Raw genomic sequence first — 15,714 nt, 5'->3', positions numbered from 1 at the left:
TTGCTTAAACACCGGTAAGACAAGGGAGATGGTGATTGACTTCAGGAAAAAGTCTCCACCACATCAACCGGTGAGCATCCAGGGCTCGGACATTGAGCTGGTGGACAGCTTCAAATACCTGGGTGTTCACCTCAACAATAAACTGTCCCGGTCCACACACATCAACGCCGTGTATAAGAAGGGCCGAAGTCGCCTCCACCTCCTGGGGAGACTGAGGTCCTTCGGAGTGTGCAGACCACTTTTAAGGACCTTTTATGACTCCGTGGTAGCCTCTGCTATCCACTACGCTGTGGTCTGCTGGGGAGCAGGCAGCACGGACCGGGACAGGAAGAGACTGAACAGGCTGGTCACGAGGGCCGGCTCTGTCCTGGGCCGCTCGCTGGACTCGGTGGAGGAGGTGGGAGAGAGGAGGACACTCTCCAGACTATCCTCCATCAAGGACAACGCTCTTCACCCACTGCACCTGACCGTGGAGGAGCAGCTCCTTCAGTGGCTCAGGCACCCCCAGTGTAGGACGGAGCGTTATAGAACGTCCTTCATCCCAACTGGTGTCAGGATATTTAACTCTCTACTTTAGATATCCTGATGCTAATCCGTAGCGTGTTTTTCTTCTTGTGTGTTTTTTTTTTTTTTTTTTTTTCCCGTTTTTATTTCTATTTCTATTTTATTTTATTCTATTTTATTTTGTTAATAGTGTTACATTTCTAATTTTTGTAAATAATTGCATATTCTTAAGATCGTTTTTATTTTATTTTGTATTATCTCTTTTATTATTTATTTTTCCTTGCACTTTATTTTTTTAAGCTGCGCTGTTGTGAAAGTGTGTTTCCCCTCTGGATGAATAAAGCTTTTCTATTCTATAACACACACACACTGTGTGTCACACACAGATGATACAATAGGGTCACACATCACAACAACACACACACACACACTAATGATACAATAGAGTCACACATCACACACACTGATGATACAATAGAGTCACACATCACAACAACACATCACACACACTGATGATACAATAGAGTCACACATCACAACAACACACACACACTGATGATACAATAGAGTCACACGTCACAACAACACACACAAACTGATGATACAATAGAGTCACACATCACAACAACACACACACACTGATGATACAATAGAGTCACACATCCCAACAACACACACACACTGATGATACAATAGAGTCACACATCACAACAACACACACACTGATGATACAATAGAGTCACACATCACAACAACACACACACTGATGATACAATAGAGTCACACGTCACAACAATACACACACTGACGATACAATAGAGTCACACGTCACAACAATACACACACACTGATGATACAATAGAGTCACACATCACAACAACACACACACACTGATGATACAATAGAGTCACACATCACAACAACACACACACTGATGATACAATAGAGTCACACATCACAACAACACACACACTGATGTTACAATAGAGTCACACGTCACAACAATACACACATCACATCAACACATAAGTTGACCTTCAAACATTAACAGTTTCTTACTCTTAGTTTCTCTAGACAAAGATACAAAAGTTTAACTCAAATATTTCTCTATGCTGACTAAACAGGTTTGTGAACTTCCGGGACAACCCTCTGACGCTGGACGTGACTCTGCCAGTTGGCAAGACGAAAGCTGAAGATGACGATGAGGAGGAGGAGGGAGAAGAAGAGGAAGACGACCGAGAGATGTTCGGCCGAGAGTTCATGCAGATGTACATCCGGGAGGCCAGGAAGAGATCGTACGCTGTTCTCAACATGCACCGTTCCAGTCGTTAGTATCAGCGTGTTTGTTGAAGAGCATGCTGTGTTCCAATGCTTCCAACACTCTTCAGCGAACACGTGTTATCAAGAAACCTTCCATTAGATTCTGCTACTGTCATGGTTGACGTCACATTATGTTGGTTCCAAAGCTCACAAAGTGTACGCTGACGGAGTGTGACGCGAGGAGGTTGAAAATGCTTAATTGGAATTTGATGTGTTAAAACTAGAATTTTGCAACTTAAACACACAGCTTTTGTTTGTTTTTTTTGGACTTAAGGTTGATCCATAGATTAAAGAACTTGATAACACGGTACATATACTGTATATATCGAGCTAGCACTGCCATGCTAGTGGCTACATTGATAATTCCATCAGAGTACATTGTTTATTTGCTCTTTACTTTTGTTCCCGATAAATGAAAAACATCCCAATTATTTATGAAACTTCACATCATAACATGACAAAACTGAACAGGATTACTATAAATGATCTTCATAATGTATGTTTATACTGTATATAGATACAATATATATCCATATTTTAACTTTTATATACGACATTTTCCTAATAATATATAACTTGTTGTACATTTTTGTTGTTGGTTGGTTGTCCTGCTAAAAGATTGAGTGTTTCTTTGGTTGGAAACTGGCTCTTTATGTAAAAGTTATTCTTTAATATGGTCAACATTGATCGTCTTAGTTTACATGAATAACACACAAGTAACTACAACTAGAACTTGAGACTTCATGCTGAGTGGTACATAACTTAACTCAAAGCATCACTGACTGTCACCTTAACCTGTGTTCATGTAAAAAGACTCAAATCAATATCATGGGTTGAATTAACCTGAAATAATATAAATGGCTCTAAATTAAAAAATAAGATTAATTTTCTTCTCGATGTTCCAGAGTCGACTGATTAAAGAAAATTCATTCTGTCCTGATTTTATTCTTACGCTGATTCTCTGGATGGATGGAAAGTTTTTGGTCTGTCGACAACCGATCCACACTAAGTCAAGACCTTTTTGTTCAAGAGGAAAATAATATAATCAGTATAACGTTACTTCTTGTTGTCATGGTAACAGCTCTATTTTTTTTTTACCAAAGTGAATCCTGCAGCTGCCCAGCACCGAGAGTGTCAGGTGGTCACACATCTGCCATGGTTGAGATGTTTTCACGACTTGGAAGATACTTTGTTCTATTTTTTTTTAAGAAATAAAATAGTGAAGTTAAGAAGCGACTGCTTGGTTTTAATGGAAGCATGTTGTCTAAACCCACACATATTGTTTTGATAGTTTAAGCGCTTTGTGACCCTGGTCTGGAAAAGCACTATACAAATACAAATGACTTACTTACTTGCATGGTTGAAAAAGTCTTTTTTTTTCACCCACTTTCTCTAAACTTGTTGAGCTACTGTGTGAATGACTCTTCAGGCAACAAAACAATAAGTTTGGAGTCATTTTAACACAAATACACACGTTTTTTTCAAAAGATACATTATTAAATTCATGTAATTAATTTTTCATATTTTTTTCTATGACGTCAGCAAGATTAAGCTTTTTTTTGTTGCATTTTTAAACATTAATTCAAGAACATGTAAAAATTATCTACTTTTTAAATTTGTATTACAAATTATGTTAGTTATCCAATAAAACAATGATTTAAGTAAATTTATATCTATTTCGAAATCTTTACTTTCCTCGGCTTTTTGATTAAACGCGACATATAAGAAATGCGTCATATTGATTCATATTAGTTTAAAGTATTAATAACAAACACAATCAACAAACGATAATAAAATAATAAAAACCGACTGACTTCGCCTGTTAGTATTAAGACTCCTGATTGGACGCTTTTCAGTAAGCGACACGCTCATTGGTTAATGATACGGCGGGTGATTTAGACGTCACCGGCGTCTGCAGAGCATTCTCTGCGGTAAACATGTCTTCTCCAGATCTGTCTCCAGCCCTCGACGTTCTCCGCGCCTTGTATCCTCACGTGGAGACTCTCGAGGAGTTCTCGAAGAGGATCAGGTTCTCGGAGGGACACGAACCGTCGCTCGTCCAGGACTTGGACTCGCGCAGCTTCAGAACCTTCGTTGAAAACATTTTCGTTTGTTTCGACGAGATTCCAGTCGAGACACCGAGCTGTGAGCAGGTGATGTACCTGTTCAGTCCAGGACTCGTTTGAAGAGCGACACCTATCGTCACGAATAGTGTTCGGATGGTTCGAGTACAACCTTTCAGCAAAACTAATTCAATTTGATATAAAGTTTCTTATGACAAAGTTAACTCGACACATGTTGTCGTTTAAGTCAGACTATAGTGGAGAAAAGAAAACTTCCTTTTAGAAGGCAGAAACCTAAAGCAGAACCAGACTCGTGCTGTGTCTCAAATCGCATACTTCTCTTAGTATACTAGAAGTTAGTATGCATCAGGATAGTGTACGTACTAACTAGTAACTAATCCTCCACAGATAGTAATGCTGTGTCTGAAATCGCATACTTGCGTACTCAAAGTTAGTATTTTTAGTGCATTAGTGCGTCTCAATTCTTATTATGCGAAATTTAGTGCGCCATGCACACTAAATTGGCGTACTAACACGCCCACAAAACTGAGTATAGTTCGATGGACACTATCCACCCTAAACGGCTCCATCTTAATGACGTTTTAAACGGAAGTTACGTCATATATATTCATATATATTCATATACTTATAGGTGTATTTTCAGCAGCAGTAGGAGGATAAACACGTCTTCGCTGCTGATACCAGCTTAAATATCTAGCGAATATTTATTTTCTCATATTTTTTCTTTATTTCATTTTCCAATCTTGCAAAACGTGCTGCCAGCAGGTGGCGATAGTGTTCAAACAGCTGGTTGAAATCATCGTTAAATAGTAGTAGAAGAAGAAGCTGTCGCGTCATTTCCTGTTAGTGTGTAGCAGCAGAGTTTAGGGTGGTTAGTGTCCATCGATCAATACTCAGTTTTGTGGGCGTGTTAGTACGCCAATTTAGTGTGCATGGCGCACTAAATTTCGCATACTAAGAATTGAGACGCACTAAAAATACTAACTTTGAGTACGCAAGTATGCGATTTGAGACACAGCATATGTTGACGGCCTCCTGCCATAAACGTAAGGAAGGATAGAACCAACAAATTGACAAACTAAAAGGAAGATGTCAACATGTCAACTGTATTCATAACACACACCAAACAGATACAACAAAACAACCTCCATGAATAAAGAACTGTCTTCACTCGCATAAAAAGATGTAATAATAAAGTGAAGACGCCATTTAAAAAAACATCAAATGTAGTTGTATGACAAGCATTACAACGTCTCCATGTTTTACCAGATAGTCGTTTATGTGAAGTGTTAGTTCAGCCAAAATTTAAATTTCACTCATTTGACTTTAACTTCTCAACCGAAAAAAAAAGATGGATATATCTATATTTTAATTTGTTGTAGAAGCTTCTAGTCTCTCAGCGCCAGCTATAGGTTAATCCTCATAAGCGCATTTAAAAACACTTTCTAAGGTCGAGGCTTCAATGCACGAAGATGAAGGCGAAGACAACTGAGCTCCAGCCGCTACATTAAAATGAACAAACATTTTTGTCTGTAACTCTAAAAAGAACAGATGACTCTGAAAATTATCCCAACATTAGTCGACATGAGGTCGAGTAGAAAGTGAGTGAATTTAATTTTTACTTTAAGTGAAAGTAAAAGGCAAAAAAGCGTTTATTATTATTTATTTTTTAATAAAAATGACATGCAAGTATATAAACATTGAAATGTAAATGTTATAACGATGTTGCTTATTGATTTCATAGATCTGTTCCCCATCTGAACTCCTGGCTTTCACCCTGAACACTTTGAAGAAGAAACAAAAGAGAAACGTCTTGACATTAGGCTATAGTATTGACGGCTCCACTCAGGGAGACCACACTATTGATCGCTTTCATTTCCAAAGTCATTTGTATCAAAATGCTGCCTATATCCGTTCTAGTGACCTGTGGATGAAGATCATTAACCGTCTGGGTTCTGATCTGTCGCGGTATCTGCTGGAGAACTGCTCCTTATTCATGGCCGTCCCCCCAACATGTCTCTTTCAAGTTTGTGGTGCACCCATCGATGAACTAGTTCCCACCCCAGAGACCAGCTCCAGGTTCTTTCCCCAGTCCTGGTCCAGGACAAAGAACAAGAAAAATTCAAAAACACCTTCAGCTCTAAGAAAGAAACCATGCACCAAAAATCCTCCAAGAACTAAAAACGATGGCAGATCTGCTCCCGACAAGAGAAAATTGTGTCGAATGAATGACGATGAAGTTACAAGACGTCCCGGAAAGAGGAGGCGATTGTGTGAAGTCTCCAGTTTAGAACCAGAGATAGTAACTGATTCAACATCTCTTGACGCCACACGTTTGGTTCCGGACCAAGAAAACGCCTCAAAATCGCCTCACGAAACTGTGCCTCCAGCACAAACTTTCATCCGCTCGCTGCAGTTTGCATACGGAGGCACCGGAATCCAAGGGTTCATCCTCAACAGGAAGAGGAGGACCGGGGATGTTTCCAGAGGATTAACTGGCGAAGATTTGGTCAGGATGGTTTTCCTCAGTGGTCCAAAGTGTCTCAAAGAACTGGGGAAAGACGAGAGGGAGTTGCCCAGGCGCTGGTTGTACATGGTCCCGTTGTTCAGCCAGCTGCTGAGACGGCACCAGAGATGTTCCTACACCAGATTCCTGCACAGACTGTGTCCACGAGTGAGGAGGGCGAGGGATGGGCGCGAGGACTTGAACCTCCTCCTTCGCCAGTGCTGTGCAGCTCACCGCGTCTCTCTGTTCGCGAGGAAGTGCCTCGACGCCGTCATACCCTCGGAGCTCTGGGGCTCGGAGGACAACCGACGACACGTCTACGTCAGAGTCGGACGCTTCCTGCGCAGTGGCAGGTTTGAGAAGATATCAGTCGAGGAAGTGATGTTGAAGATGAAAGTCAACGATTGCAACTGGTTGCAGTTCAACAAGACAGGTAATGAGAACAATTGAATAGTATAAGTTAAAAGAAAAACATGACGCTACTTCTTTAACTCATCGTATAAAAACAACCTGAGAATACAATCTTGCATGTTCCTTAAAGTATTAGATTTATCTCTCCTTTATCGTCATGGATTCATCAATCACAAGTTGAATCAATCCAAATTCCTTTTTGGCGTATTAGCTGCAGTAAAGATTTCTCACCTTTTAATAGCATCACGACCATGTTTTCAACTCATTACTTTATAAAGCTGCTCTGAGATCTGGGCGAACGAGAGGTTACAAGAGTCCATTATGACGTAATAATGGCACCACTCCTCCAGCGGTAGACACGCCCCGCTTTGTTTATACAACGAGTCCCTTGGAGCGAGTATTCTGGGGATTGATGATGCGCGGTGACAAACCTCCATGCTTGACCAATCACAGCAGAGTGGACGTCGTTATAGTCAACAAGATTTAATTTACAGAAGAAATATGCTCTTTAACACAAATAGTTTCTTGCAGAGAATCAGTGACTTTTAATGATGTTAGTAATAATCTCCCGATTGTTTGGATAACATGCGTATTTATATTACGTTTATGGAATAAAAGTGTTTCCTGTTTACATACATATAGTCATCATGTGATACTGAACGTGTGTTTTTCAAGGAGATGCTCAGATCACATGAGGAAAACCTGCTCTTGCTGAGCTTCAATTCAAACCTGTTCAGCTTCTGGTGGATCATTTTAATATGTTATCAAAACAAGCCTATATTTTCTGACACATTTTTCTAAATTGTCTAAAATAACTGATGAACACACGTGTATAAAACTCATCATGTTGTCGTAAATGAACAAGAATCATCAGTGTGTAGAAAGAGAAACATGTGTGTGAATACTTTAATATCCAGACATGTAACAACAAACATTGTTGATGCGTCTCTGATGTGAACTTCTCAGTGTGTACATTTTTAGTGTAAGTACATGAGGCCCCTGATGGTCGTCCTACCAGCTCTCATGCTGTCTTCACTCTTCCTGGACAGGAAGGATTCCCCCCAGTGAGCTGGCATATCGCACACGCCTGCTGGGTCACTTCCTGGCCTGGCTTCTTGGCTGTTACGTGACTGGCTTGGTCAGATCCTGCTTCTACGCCACTGAGAGAGTCGGACGGAAGAAAACTCTCAAGTTCTATCGCTACGATGTCTGGGCTGAATTACAGAACTTGGCTTTCAGGTGAACACAAGTGAAGGAACATTGCTGATGACGTCACAACTACAGTGTCCTGTACACGAGGACCGACATGAAAGTCATTCAATTATCTCAAGATTTAAAGGCTTGAAGTCTTGAGTCTGTGCTCGTTGTGTTCAATCAATCGACCACTGATCATAATCAGCAGATATCTGGGAACTGGGGTTTGTTTCAGATCAAAATAAATGATGACTGGCGGCTCATACTTTACCTCTTCCCACCTGCACAGGCTCTGCACAGGTGCACGGGAACAAACGACAACAAACATGTCTGCTGTGTAAAGGTTTTAAACTGTGTGTGAGAACTATGTGAAGTTCACTTGCTGCTCATGGAAACGTAAAAATACCTCGAGGAGGAAGCATTTTAAAATGATCCTGAAAGAAACTGGCAGCCAATGAAGAGTTTAAGAATCAGAGAAATGTGAGTTCTTCTACTAGAGCGGCTCAGAATTCTCGCTGCAGAGTTTTGATTTAACTGCAGGCGAGACAGATGCTTCTTAAAATGTTGAACATGTCTGTGGGTTATTTTTCCTCTTCTTCTTTTGCTTCCTTTTTCTTCAGCCTGAAGTCTTTTATAACGTTCTCCACTCAACAACTCTAAGTCTCATGTGTTTGTGCGACTTTTAGAAATCACGTTTCTAAATGCCAGCTGGAAGAGTTGAGTGCAGACGAGGTCGCGTCCCTCCCCAGTACAAGCGTCGTCTCCCGCCTTCGCTTCGTTCCAGAGACGGGTGGAATGAGAGCGATCACTGGGGTCATGGGGGTGAAGGTCAAAACACAGGTACAAATGTGTTTCACCTCTTGTTGATCCTCACTTGCACACATGGATGTGATGTTTATTGTTGGTCTCATCCTTCATGTCCAGTTTCACAGGATGCGTCTTCACGACTTACATGCAGTCTTGCTCGCCCTCGTGCGAGAGTCTCCGTCTCTCCTCGGCTCCACAGTTTGGGGAAAGAGCGACATTCACCGAGTTCTGTCCTCCTTCCTGCCATTGAAGGACAACAGAGCCGAACCCTTTTACTTTGTTAAGGTATCTTTGCTACACCTGGAGACATTGACTTAAAACATTATTTAAAGAGATCATTGGTAGATATCGGCTTATTAACTTGTATTTTTGGTACTAACAAATACATTTTTATTTCTAAATATATCATTTTCATTTGCAAGACTTGTAAATGAGTCTTTGTTATTGCATCTGACATGTGAATGTAATTTCACACACAGAATTTCAAGGTTTACCATTTACATTTTTTTTTCAAATGATATACAGTATATAAAAGTAAAAATGTATTTGTAAATGCCAAAATACAAGTTAGAAATATTAAATCGCTCGTACAACCATTAAATATTTTCAGATCACCCTCTGTGCATGTACACATAATTATGAGACAAAAATAAGCCCATAGTTACTAAGTATATATATATCATCAGTGTTGGGAGTAAAGGTTTGCTGTAACAAAAGCGTCTTTTTACTTCTATTTTTTATGAGATGCTTTTTATATCCATACATGATAGAAAGTTAGAACTCTATGTTATTACTTTAAAAGTGAATGAAGAATGGATACGTGAGTTGAACATCTGCATCTGCCACAAAAATGACCGTCAGTGCATTTAATCTTTTATTTCTATTTGTTTTTTTCTTTTATTGTTCTTACCTTTTTGTGTGATTTGTTTAATCACAGCATCCAAACTTACACTGACCCGTACACTTGTACAAATGTTTCTCTCTTACAAAAACTTTCCCTATTAAAAAGTAAAGAAACTGGGTTGTTTTTGAAAGAAGTAACTAGTAATTGTAACTAAGTTACTATTTTAAAGTAAGTCGCCCAACACTATTCATGATGTTACATTTGAGAGAAATTATTAATTTGTTTGTAACGAGGGACAAACATTCTGACTGTTTCCTGTGTGTAAATATAACATGATTATAATCAATATAACTTTATTGATTTTAGTGATGTTTGTCTATTAAAACAAGGCGTGTTTAAGATGTTTTTACATGACATTTATAACCAAATATTTATGGATTTGAAAATGAGCACAAAAGAGAAAAAAAGCTTCAACATTAGATTATTTTTTAACCTTTAACTCTGTTTGTGTTTTCACCTGAACAAGGCGGTTGTTAGTGGAGGTCACGACCCTCACGAGAAGCTTCAAGAGGTCATAGGTCAAGTGCTTTCATCAGTCGAGGACATGGTTTTCAACGTACGAACTTTTGCCAAAATCTGGGCCGACTCGGAAGAAGGTCTTCGGAAGACTTTTGTGCGAGAGGTGAGTTTACTGATCACAGAAACACAATGAAGTCAGAACTACATTAAATAAACATTAAATGTTCTTTTTATTTTCGTGTTGTGTCGTTGTGTATCTGAAGCGACTCATTTGTGTTGTGGAAACAGGCGACTATCATCCACGGAGCTGCAGGAACAGCCAACATGAAGAACTTTGTTGCGTCGCTGCAGAAAAGCAAGAAAGCTCATCACACTGTTCTGGTAGAGAAGGTAAGAATGACCTTGAAAGTATTTTCTTCATCGTAGTTTTCATTTTCTCCGGCTGTTACGCTGCATTTATCTGGAAACTATACAACAAGTCTGTGTTCGTCACTTCATCTTTATTTCTTCCAGCATTTCTCCACAGACGATTGTGTGAAAGAGCAGCTGGACTTCTTCACTGGGTTGTTGTCTGGGACCATCGTTGAGTACAGGAGGAGGTTAGTGTTCATTTTTAACTTTTCTTTCTGCTCAGACAGATTCAGTATCGACGGATGTGAGAGAAGCAGACGTGGACAGAAGAATGTTCTTGTCATTGTTGGACAGATGTTGAATTTTAACCTTAAATAATTCTCTTTATTTCAATAAATGCTTGGTCAAGAATCACTGACGTGTTCTGAGGGGATGTTTGTAGCCTCCATGTTTTCTGGCTTGATTTTCTCATCTTTACTTTACAACCTAAGATCAGATCTTTTTTGTCCTCCAGAATGTACCGTCAAGGTCAAGGTATTCCTCGAGGCTCTGTGGTGTCTAGTCTGCTCCGCTGCCTCTACTATGGTCACATGGAGAACACGCTGTTTCAAGATCTTCCTAAAAACAAAGTGTCCGTTTGTCGTGAAGTTGACAGATGTCATTGTGTCGTGTCGCCAGCAGGGGGAGCCAGTTCCGTATAACAACCTTTCTTTCTGTGTCTGCAGATGTTTGATGAGGCTGGTCGATGATTTCCTGTTGATTACAACAGACAAATGTCGAGCAAAGTCTTTTCTAACGTGAGTTTGACTTTTTACATCAACCATTTGAGCCAAATATAAACTTCTCATCTTTTTCACCAGGACTTTGCTCTCCGGGGTGCAGGAGTACGGACTTGTCGTCGACCACCAGAACATGACCAACTTCCAAACGTCACCAGGTCCCCATCCTACCATTGACGCCCTGCCCCGTCTCTGTCTCTTCCCCTGGTGTGGTTTGCTGCTGGACACTCAGTCGCTGCACGTGCACAGGGATTATTCAAGGTGTGGCTTCGACTATTTTCACTTCTACGATTCATAAAGTGTGTTTGAAGAAACATTCTGCTGAGTAACTGTGTGTGTTCAAAAAAGAGAACGAACCTGCTCAGCTCATACATTAGTGTGTAAGGTTGAAATATATTTGTTCTCACAGTTACAGATCTTCGTCTCTGCTACAGCCCCACACTGGGCTCTGACACATCAGCAACAGAGGAGAAGAAACTGATGATCGTCCTCACAGGTGATTGTATCTCTTCATGGACGTCAAGGTTTGGAAAGATCACTTCAGACACATGTAGCTCTGTGAGGTTAAAGCTCACTTCAGACACATGTAGCTCTGTGAGGTTAAAGTTCACTTCAGACACATGTAGCTCTGTGAGGTTAAAGTTCACTTCAGACACATGTAGCTCTGTGAAGTTAAAGTTCACTTCAGACACATGTAGCTCTGTGAGGTTAAAGTTCACTTCAGACACATGTAGCTCTGTGAGGTTAAAGTTCACTTCAGACACATGTAGCTCTGTGAGGTTAAAGTTCACTTCAGACACATGTAGCTCTGTGAGGTTAAAGTTCACTTCAGACACATGTAGCTCTGTGAGGTTAAAGTTCACTTCAGACACATGTAACTCTGTGAGGTTAAAGTTCACTTCAGACACATGTAGCTCTGTGAGGTTAAAGTTCACTTCAGACACATGTAGCTCTGTGAGGTTAAAGTTCAGTTCAGGGGGATTATTTTTCACAGTAATCTGTTCTTTAGAATTATAGGTTTGGAACTGAATTTCGGTTCTTTTGTGGCTCGACTGAAATAGTAGCGATTATCAAAACATGCTTCATATTTTTCGGCTCCTATGTGAGATAAAAACTTAATTCTGTGTGGATTTCTCTGAAGAAAATCTGAGGAAGACAAAGGCAGTGAACATTCATTTGTTACTTGTTAGCAAGTCTTTGTTTGAAATAGAAATTGTTTGTTTCTTCACAGAACTATCTTGAAGTGGACGTTACCTAAGATGAAAAATAAAGATTTGTACTATGTGTGATGTCATTTCCTTTCTGTTAGAATTGATCTTAAAATGGAACAATTGTATCGTGAAAAGAAGAAGAATAAATAGAAGAAGAATAACGAGCTTAAAATACAGATTCTTTTTTTTTAACAATCTTTTATGTCGAGGTTTCAATACCAGGTGGACCTCGTAAGAATACGAGTCAGAGGTCAAATATTGCATCAACTGTCGTAAATAATTCAACATCTTTTATCTCATCATTTAAAGGTAAATGTAAGAAATATAAACTTGTCTCAAAGAAAATATTAAAGTTTATTTCTTTGAGTCTTAAATAATGTATGTTATGTGTTTTTTAGAATGTTTCTAACTGTTAAAATTCTTATGAACATATACAAATAATTAAATGAATGCTAAAAGATGATCAAATATAAAGTAAGAGAATAATAAAGTATACTCTGCTTGATGCTAAGAACTTTTGTTCCTGCACACAATCAACATTCATGCAAACTGATTACTGAGACCAGCTCAACTCAGGTTAGAGTCAAATCACCGGTAGAATAAACATTTGTGTCTGTCTAGCAACCACACCTGAAGATGTGCACAAAAGGACCAACGGAGCCGGTGAGACCCCAGGTTGGAAGTGAAGACCGGAACCAACGCCCATGAGTGTGAGCTCCGCCCGTGAACATTTGAATTATTAGATTAAATGAGACAACAGGCAACTGTTCCAGCGGGACACCGCTTCATTGTCCTGCGCTGATTCGCTAGCTAAACCTAGCACTCAACCAATAGGATTGACCATTGAGTCAGACTCCCGCCTCCAGACTGAACGCTTGCACCCGCCTCTCTCTTCGTCCGACGAGGACGCCGACTCCCGACTGGGGAATACACACCAAAGGGACTCTATTCGGTTAAAAAAACGTTTTTGCTTGTGATTTTCATATCAAAAGTTTTTTAAGAAATAATTTAGGATATTATAACATAAGTATTCAGGCTTGACGAGGTGAGCACAAAGAGTGTGTTCATTGCGTTGGTGTTGGTAAAGTCCATTGGACTGATAAAAAATAAAAATATCAGGGTGATCTATGAGATGCCCAGACAACAGTAGCCCAAAGGACAGGTAACATAAACAAGAGCTTATGTGTCCTCTAGGGGAGGTTGATGTATGAATGGAATGAATGAACAGTGGACAGGATTGGTGACAATGATGTTCATCATTTGGGGATTCTTGGTACCATGTCCTGTTGTAAGAATGGGGGATGCCCCGATAACCGACACCGGAGGATATAAAAAAATCAAGTTAAGGGAATGTCCTGACCTGGATGAGTAGACAGACGTACACAAAAGATAAGTTTCATCAAACACATTCCCCTATCCGAAGAAACACACACGGATCAATACATGGGGAAAATCCCCATTTCTTTTTACCTTAATAAAATATTCATGGTCAGAGCTACTCCTGAATGAAGGTTATTTGTGTGTAGGTTGAAGAAGATGGACCTGGAGGACGTTGGAGAAGATGGACTGGGCTTGGGACATGGACGAAGAGGACCAACTGGAATACGAGGAGGAACAGTCGGACAGACTGAGGAGGAACAGTCAGAACGACTGAAGATGACGAGGATGGACTGGACTACTGAGCACGACGAGGGAAAGATGAATGACTACTTCAGAATGGGGCCCGAATCTTATGTCGCACAATAAAAAAAATCATATTGCAGGCAGACTATTATAGTTTCGGTCATACATATAGCGTGTGCAGGTGCATGATAATGATGTGTTGTTTGTAAGATGATGAATATTTGATAAAAGGGGTTATTGATAAAATGTTGCTGCGGAACAACCACTAATTAAAAAAATTGTGGAGTTGTTAGATTAAAATTGTTATAAACATATACGCCATACTTAAATGAATGCTAAAAGGATAATCAAATATAAAGTAAGACAATAATAAAATATACTCATGCATACTGATTACTGAGTGGAGACCAGCTCAACTCAGGTTAGAGTCAAATCACTGGTAGAATACCACACCTGCCTGGCAACCACACCTGAAGATGTGCACAAAAGGTCAAGGACAAACTGACCCCAGGTTGGAAGTGAAGACAGGAACCAACGCATAGCGAGTGTGACCTCCGCCTGGGAACATTTGAATTATTAGATTACAGGAGACAACAGGCAAGCTCTCCCAGCGGGACACCGGGAATCAGAACTTGAAAGAAAGATACGGCCGGAAGACCCGAACCCCTGGTCGGGGAAATGGATGTAAATAGCGCAAGCTTCCCGTAGCTCGACGGTATTCTGTTCTGGACTGTCAATTTGTTGAGTCGCAAGAAGAAGGACGCCTGGTCGATCGTGAAGGAAGCTTGTATTTCTTTTGCTTGGAAGTGGTAAATAGACAACCTGAACATACTCTGGATTGTTCCTTTCCTCCACAAATCGAAGTATAACACCTGGGACGGGAGTGACCGGTGTCTGTGCGCAGACTTCATGCTTGACTTTAAACAACAAAACTGAACTCGGTTTTTATACAAGCACACATCTACAATCAAAGTATTGACGTCAGAGCTAGATTATATGTACGAGAGTGGGGAGTTCTAGTGAATCCAGCTCGAGTACATGCTCTGTTGATTCAAGACATAGAGTTGCGGCTCATGTTCGTCCTTTCGTTATAGGCCCGTCCCGGGACAGTCACGTGGCGGGCCGAGGGACACCCCGACGTTCATTCGGTTCTGACAGAACATTATTCGGCTTGGAGTCGCCTGGTATTACTTCATTCCAGATGGCAGAGGGAAGTAATCAGGTGGGGCTATGCGCTCTAAACATGTTTTACATCTTTCATCTTTTTTTGTTACAAAAGAAACTTTGTTATACTTAACTTGTTATAAATATTAATTTCTCATAAATTACTCTTGTCAACTAATATGTAGTCTATAGAGAGAAGCTAGTTATCATCAAAGTCATTGACTTCTTTATTTCCTATAAATAGTCATTAAATGGGGTGTTGTTCAGAATAATCCTCATTATTATCACGTTACTAAAGGTAGAAAATAGTCACAATGAAATAGCTACACTAGCGCCACCAAGTGGCCACTGCTGCGAATAGATATAGAGAGTGTGTGCGTGCATGTGTAGGTGTGTG

General features: G+C 40.1%; 1 protein-coding gene across 1 annotated transcript; it reads left to right on the top strand.

The window, feature by feature from the left end:
• The first annotated feature begins 3,756 nt into the window (after positions 1–3,756).
• On the top strand, positions 3,757–15,308 carry LOC148085155 (telomerase reverse transcriptase-like). The gene is made up of 16 exons (XM_087781602.1): positions 3,757–3,977; positions 5,653–6,847; positions 7,875–8,064; positions 8,706–8,859; positions 8,944–9,111; positions 10,197–10,352; positions 10,478–10,579; positions 10,703–10,788; positions 11,055–11,171; positions 11,266–11,337; positions 11,401–11,582; positions 11,729–11,815; positions 13,152–13,205; positions 13,341–13,482; positions 14,057–14,170; positions 15,248–15,308. Exons 1-16 carry the CDS (start codon positions 3,762–3,764, stop codon positions 15,306–15,308), a joined length of 3,096 nt encoding a protein of 1,031 aa, XP_087637728.1. The 5' UTR covers positions 3,757–3,761.
• Positions 15,309–15,714: the final 406 nt, after the last annotated feature.

Source organism: Callionymus lyra, chromosome 2, assembly GCF_982586985.1.
Source record: "Callionymus lyra chromosome 2, fCalLyr1.hap1.1, whole genome shotgun sequence".
Taxonomy (NCBI): Eukaryota; Metazoa; Chordata; class Actinopteri; order Syngnathiformes; family Callionymidae; genus Callionymus; species Callionymus lyra.
This window is presented reverse-complemented; position numbering and strand designations above follow the sequence as displayed.

Coding starts and splice junctions, on each gene's coding strand:
- LOC148085155 (XM_087781602.1), top strand. CDS start 3,762: ATGTCTTCTCCAGATCTGTCTCCAGCCCTCGACGTTCTCCGCGCCTTG. Junction 8,065..8,705: donor TTACAGAACTTGGCTTTCAG/GTGAACACAAGT, acceptor TGCGACTTTTAG/AAATCACGTTTCTAAATGCC. Junction 10,789..11,054: donor ATCGTTGAGTACAGGAGGAG/GTTAGTGTTCAT, acceptor TTTGTCCTCCAG/AATGTACCGTCAAGGTCAAG.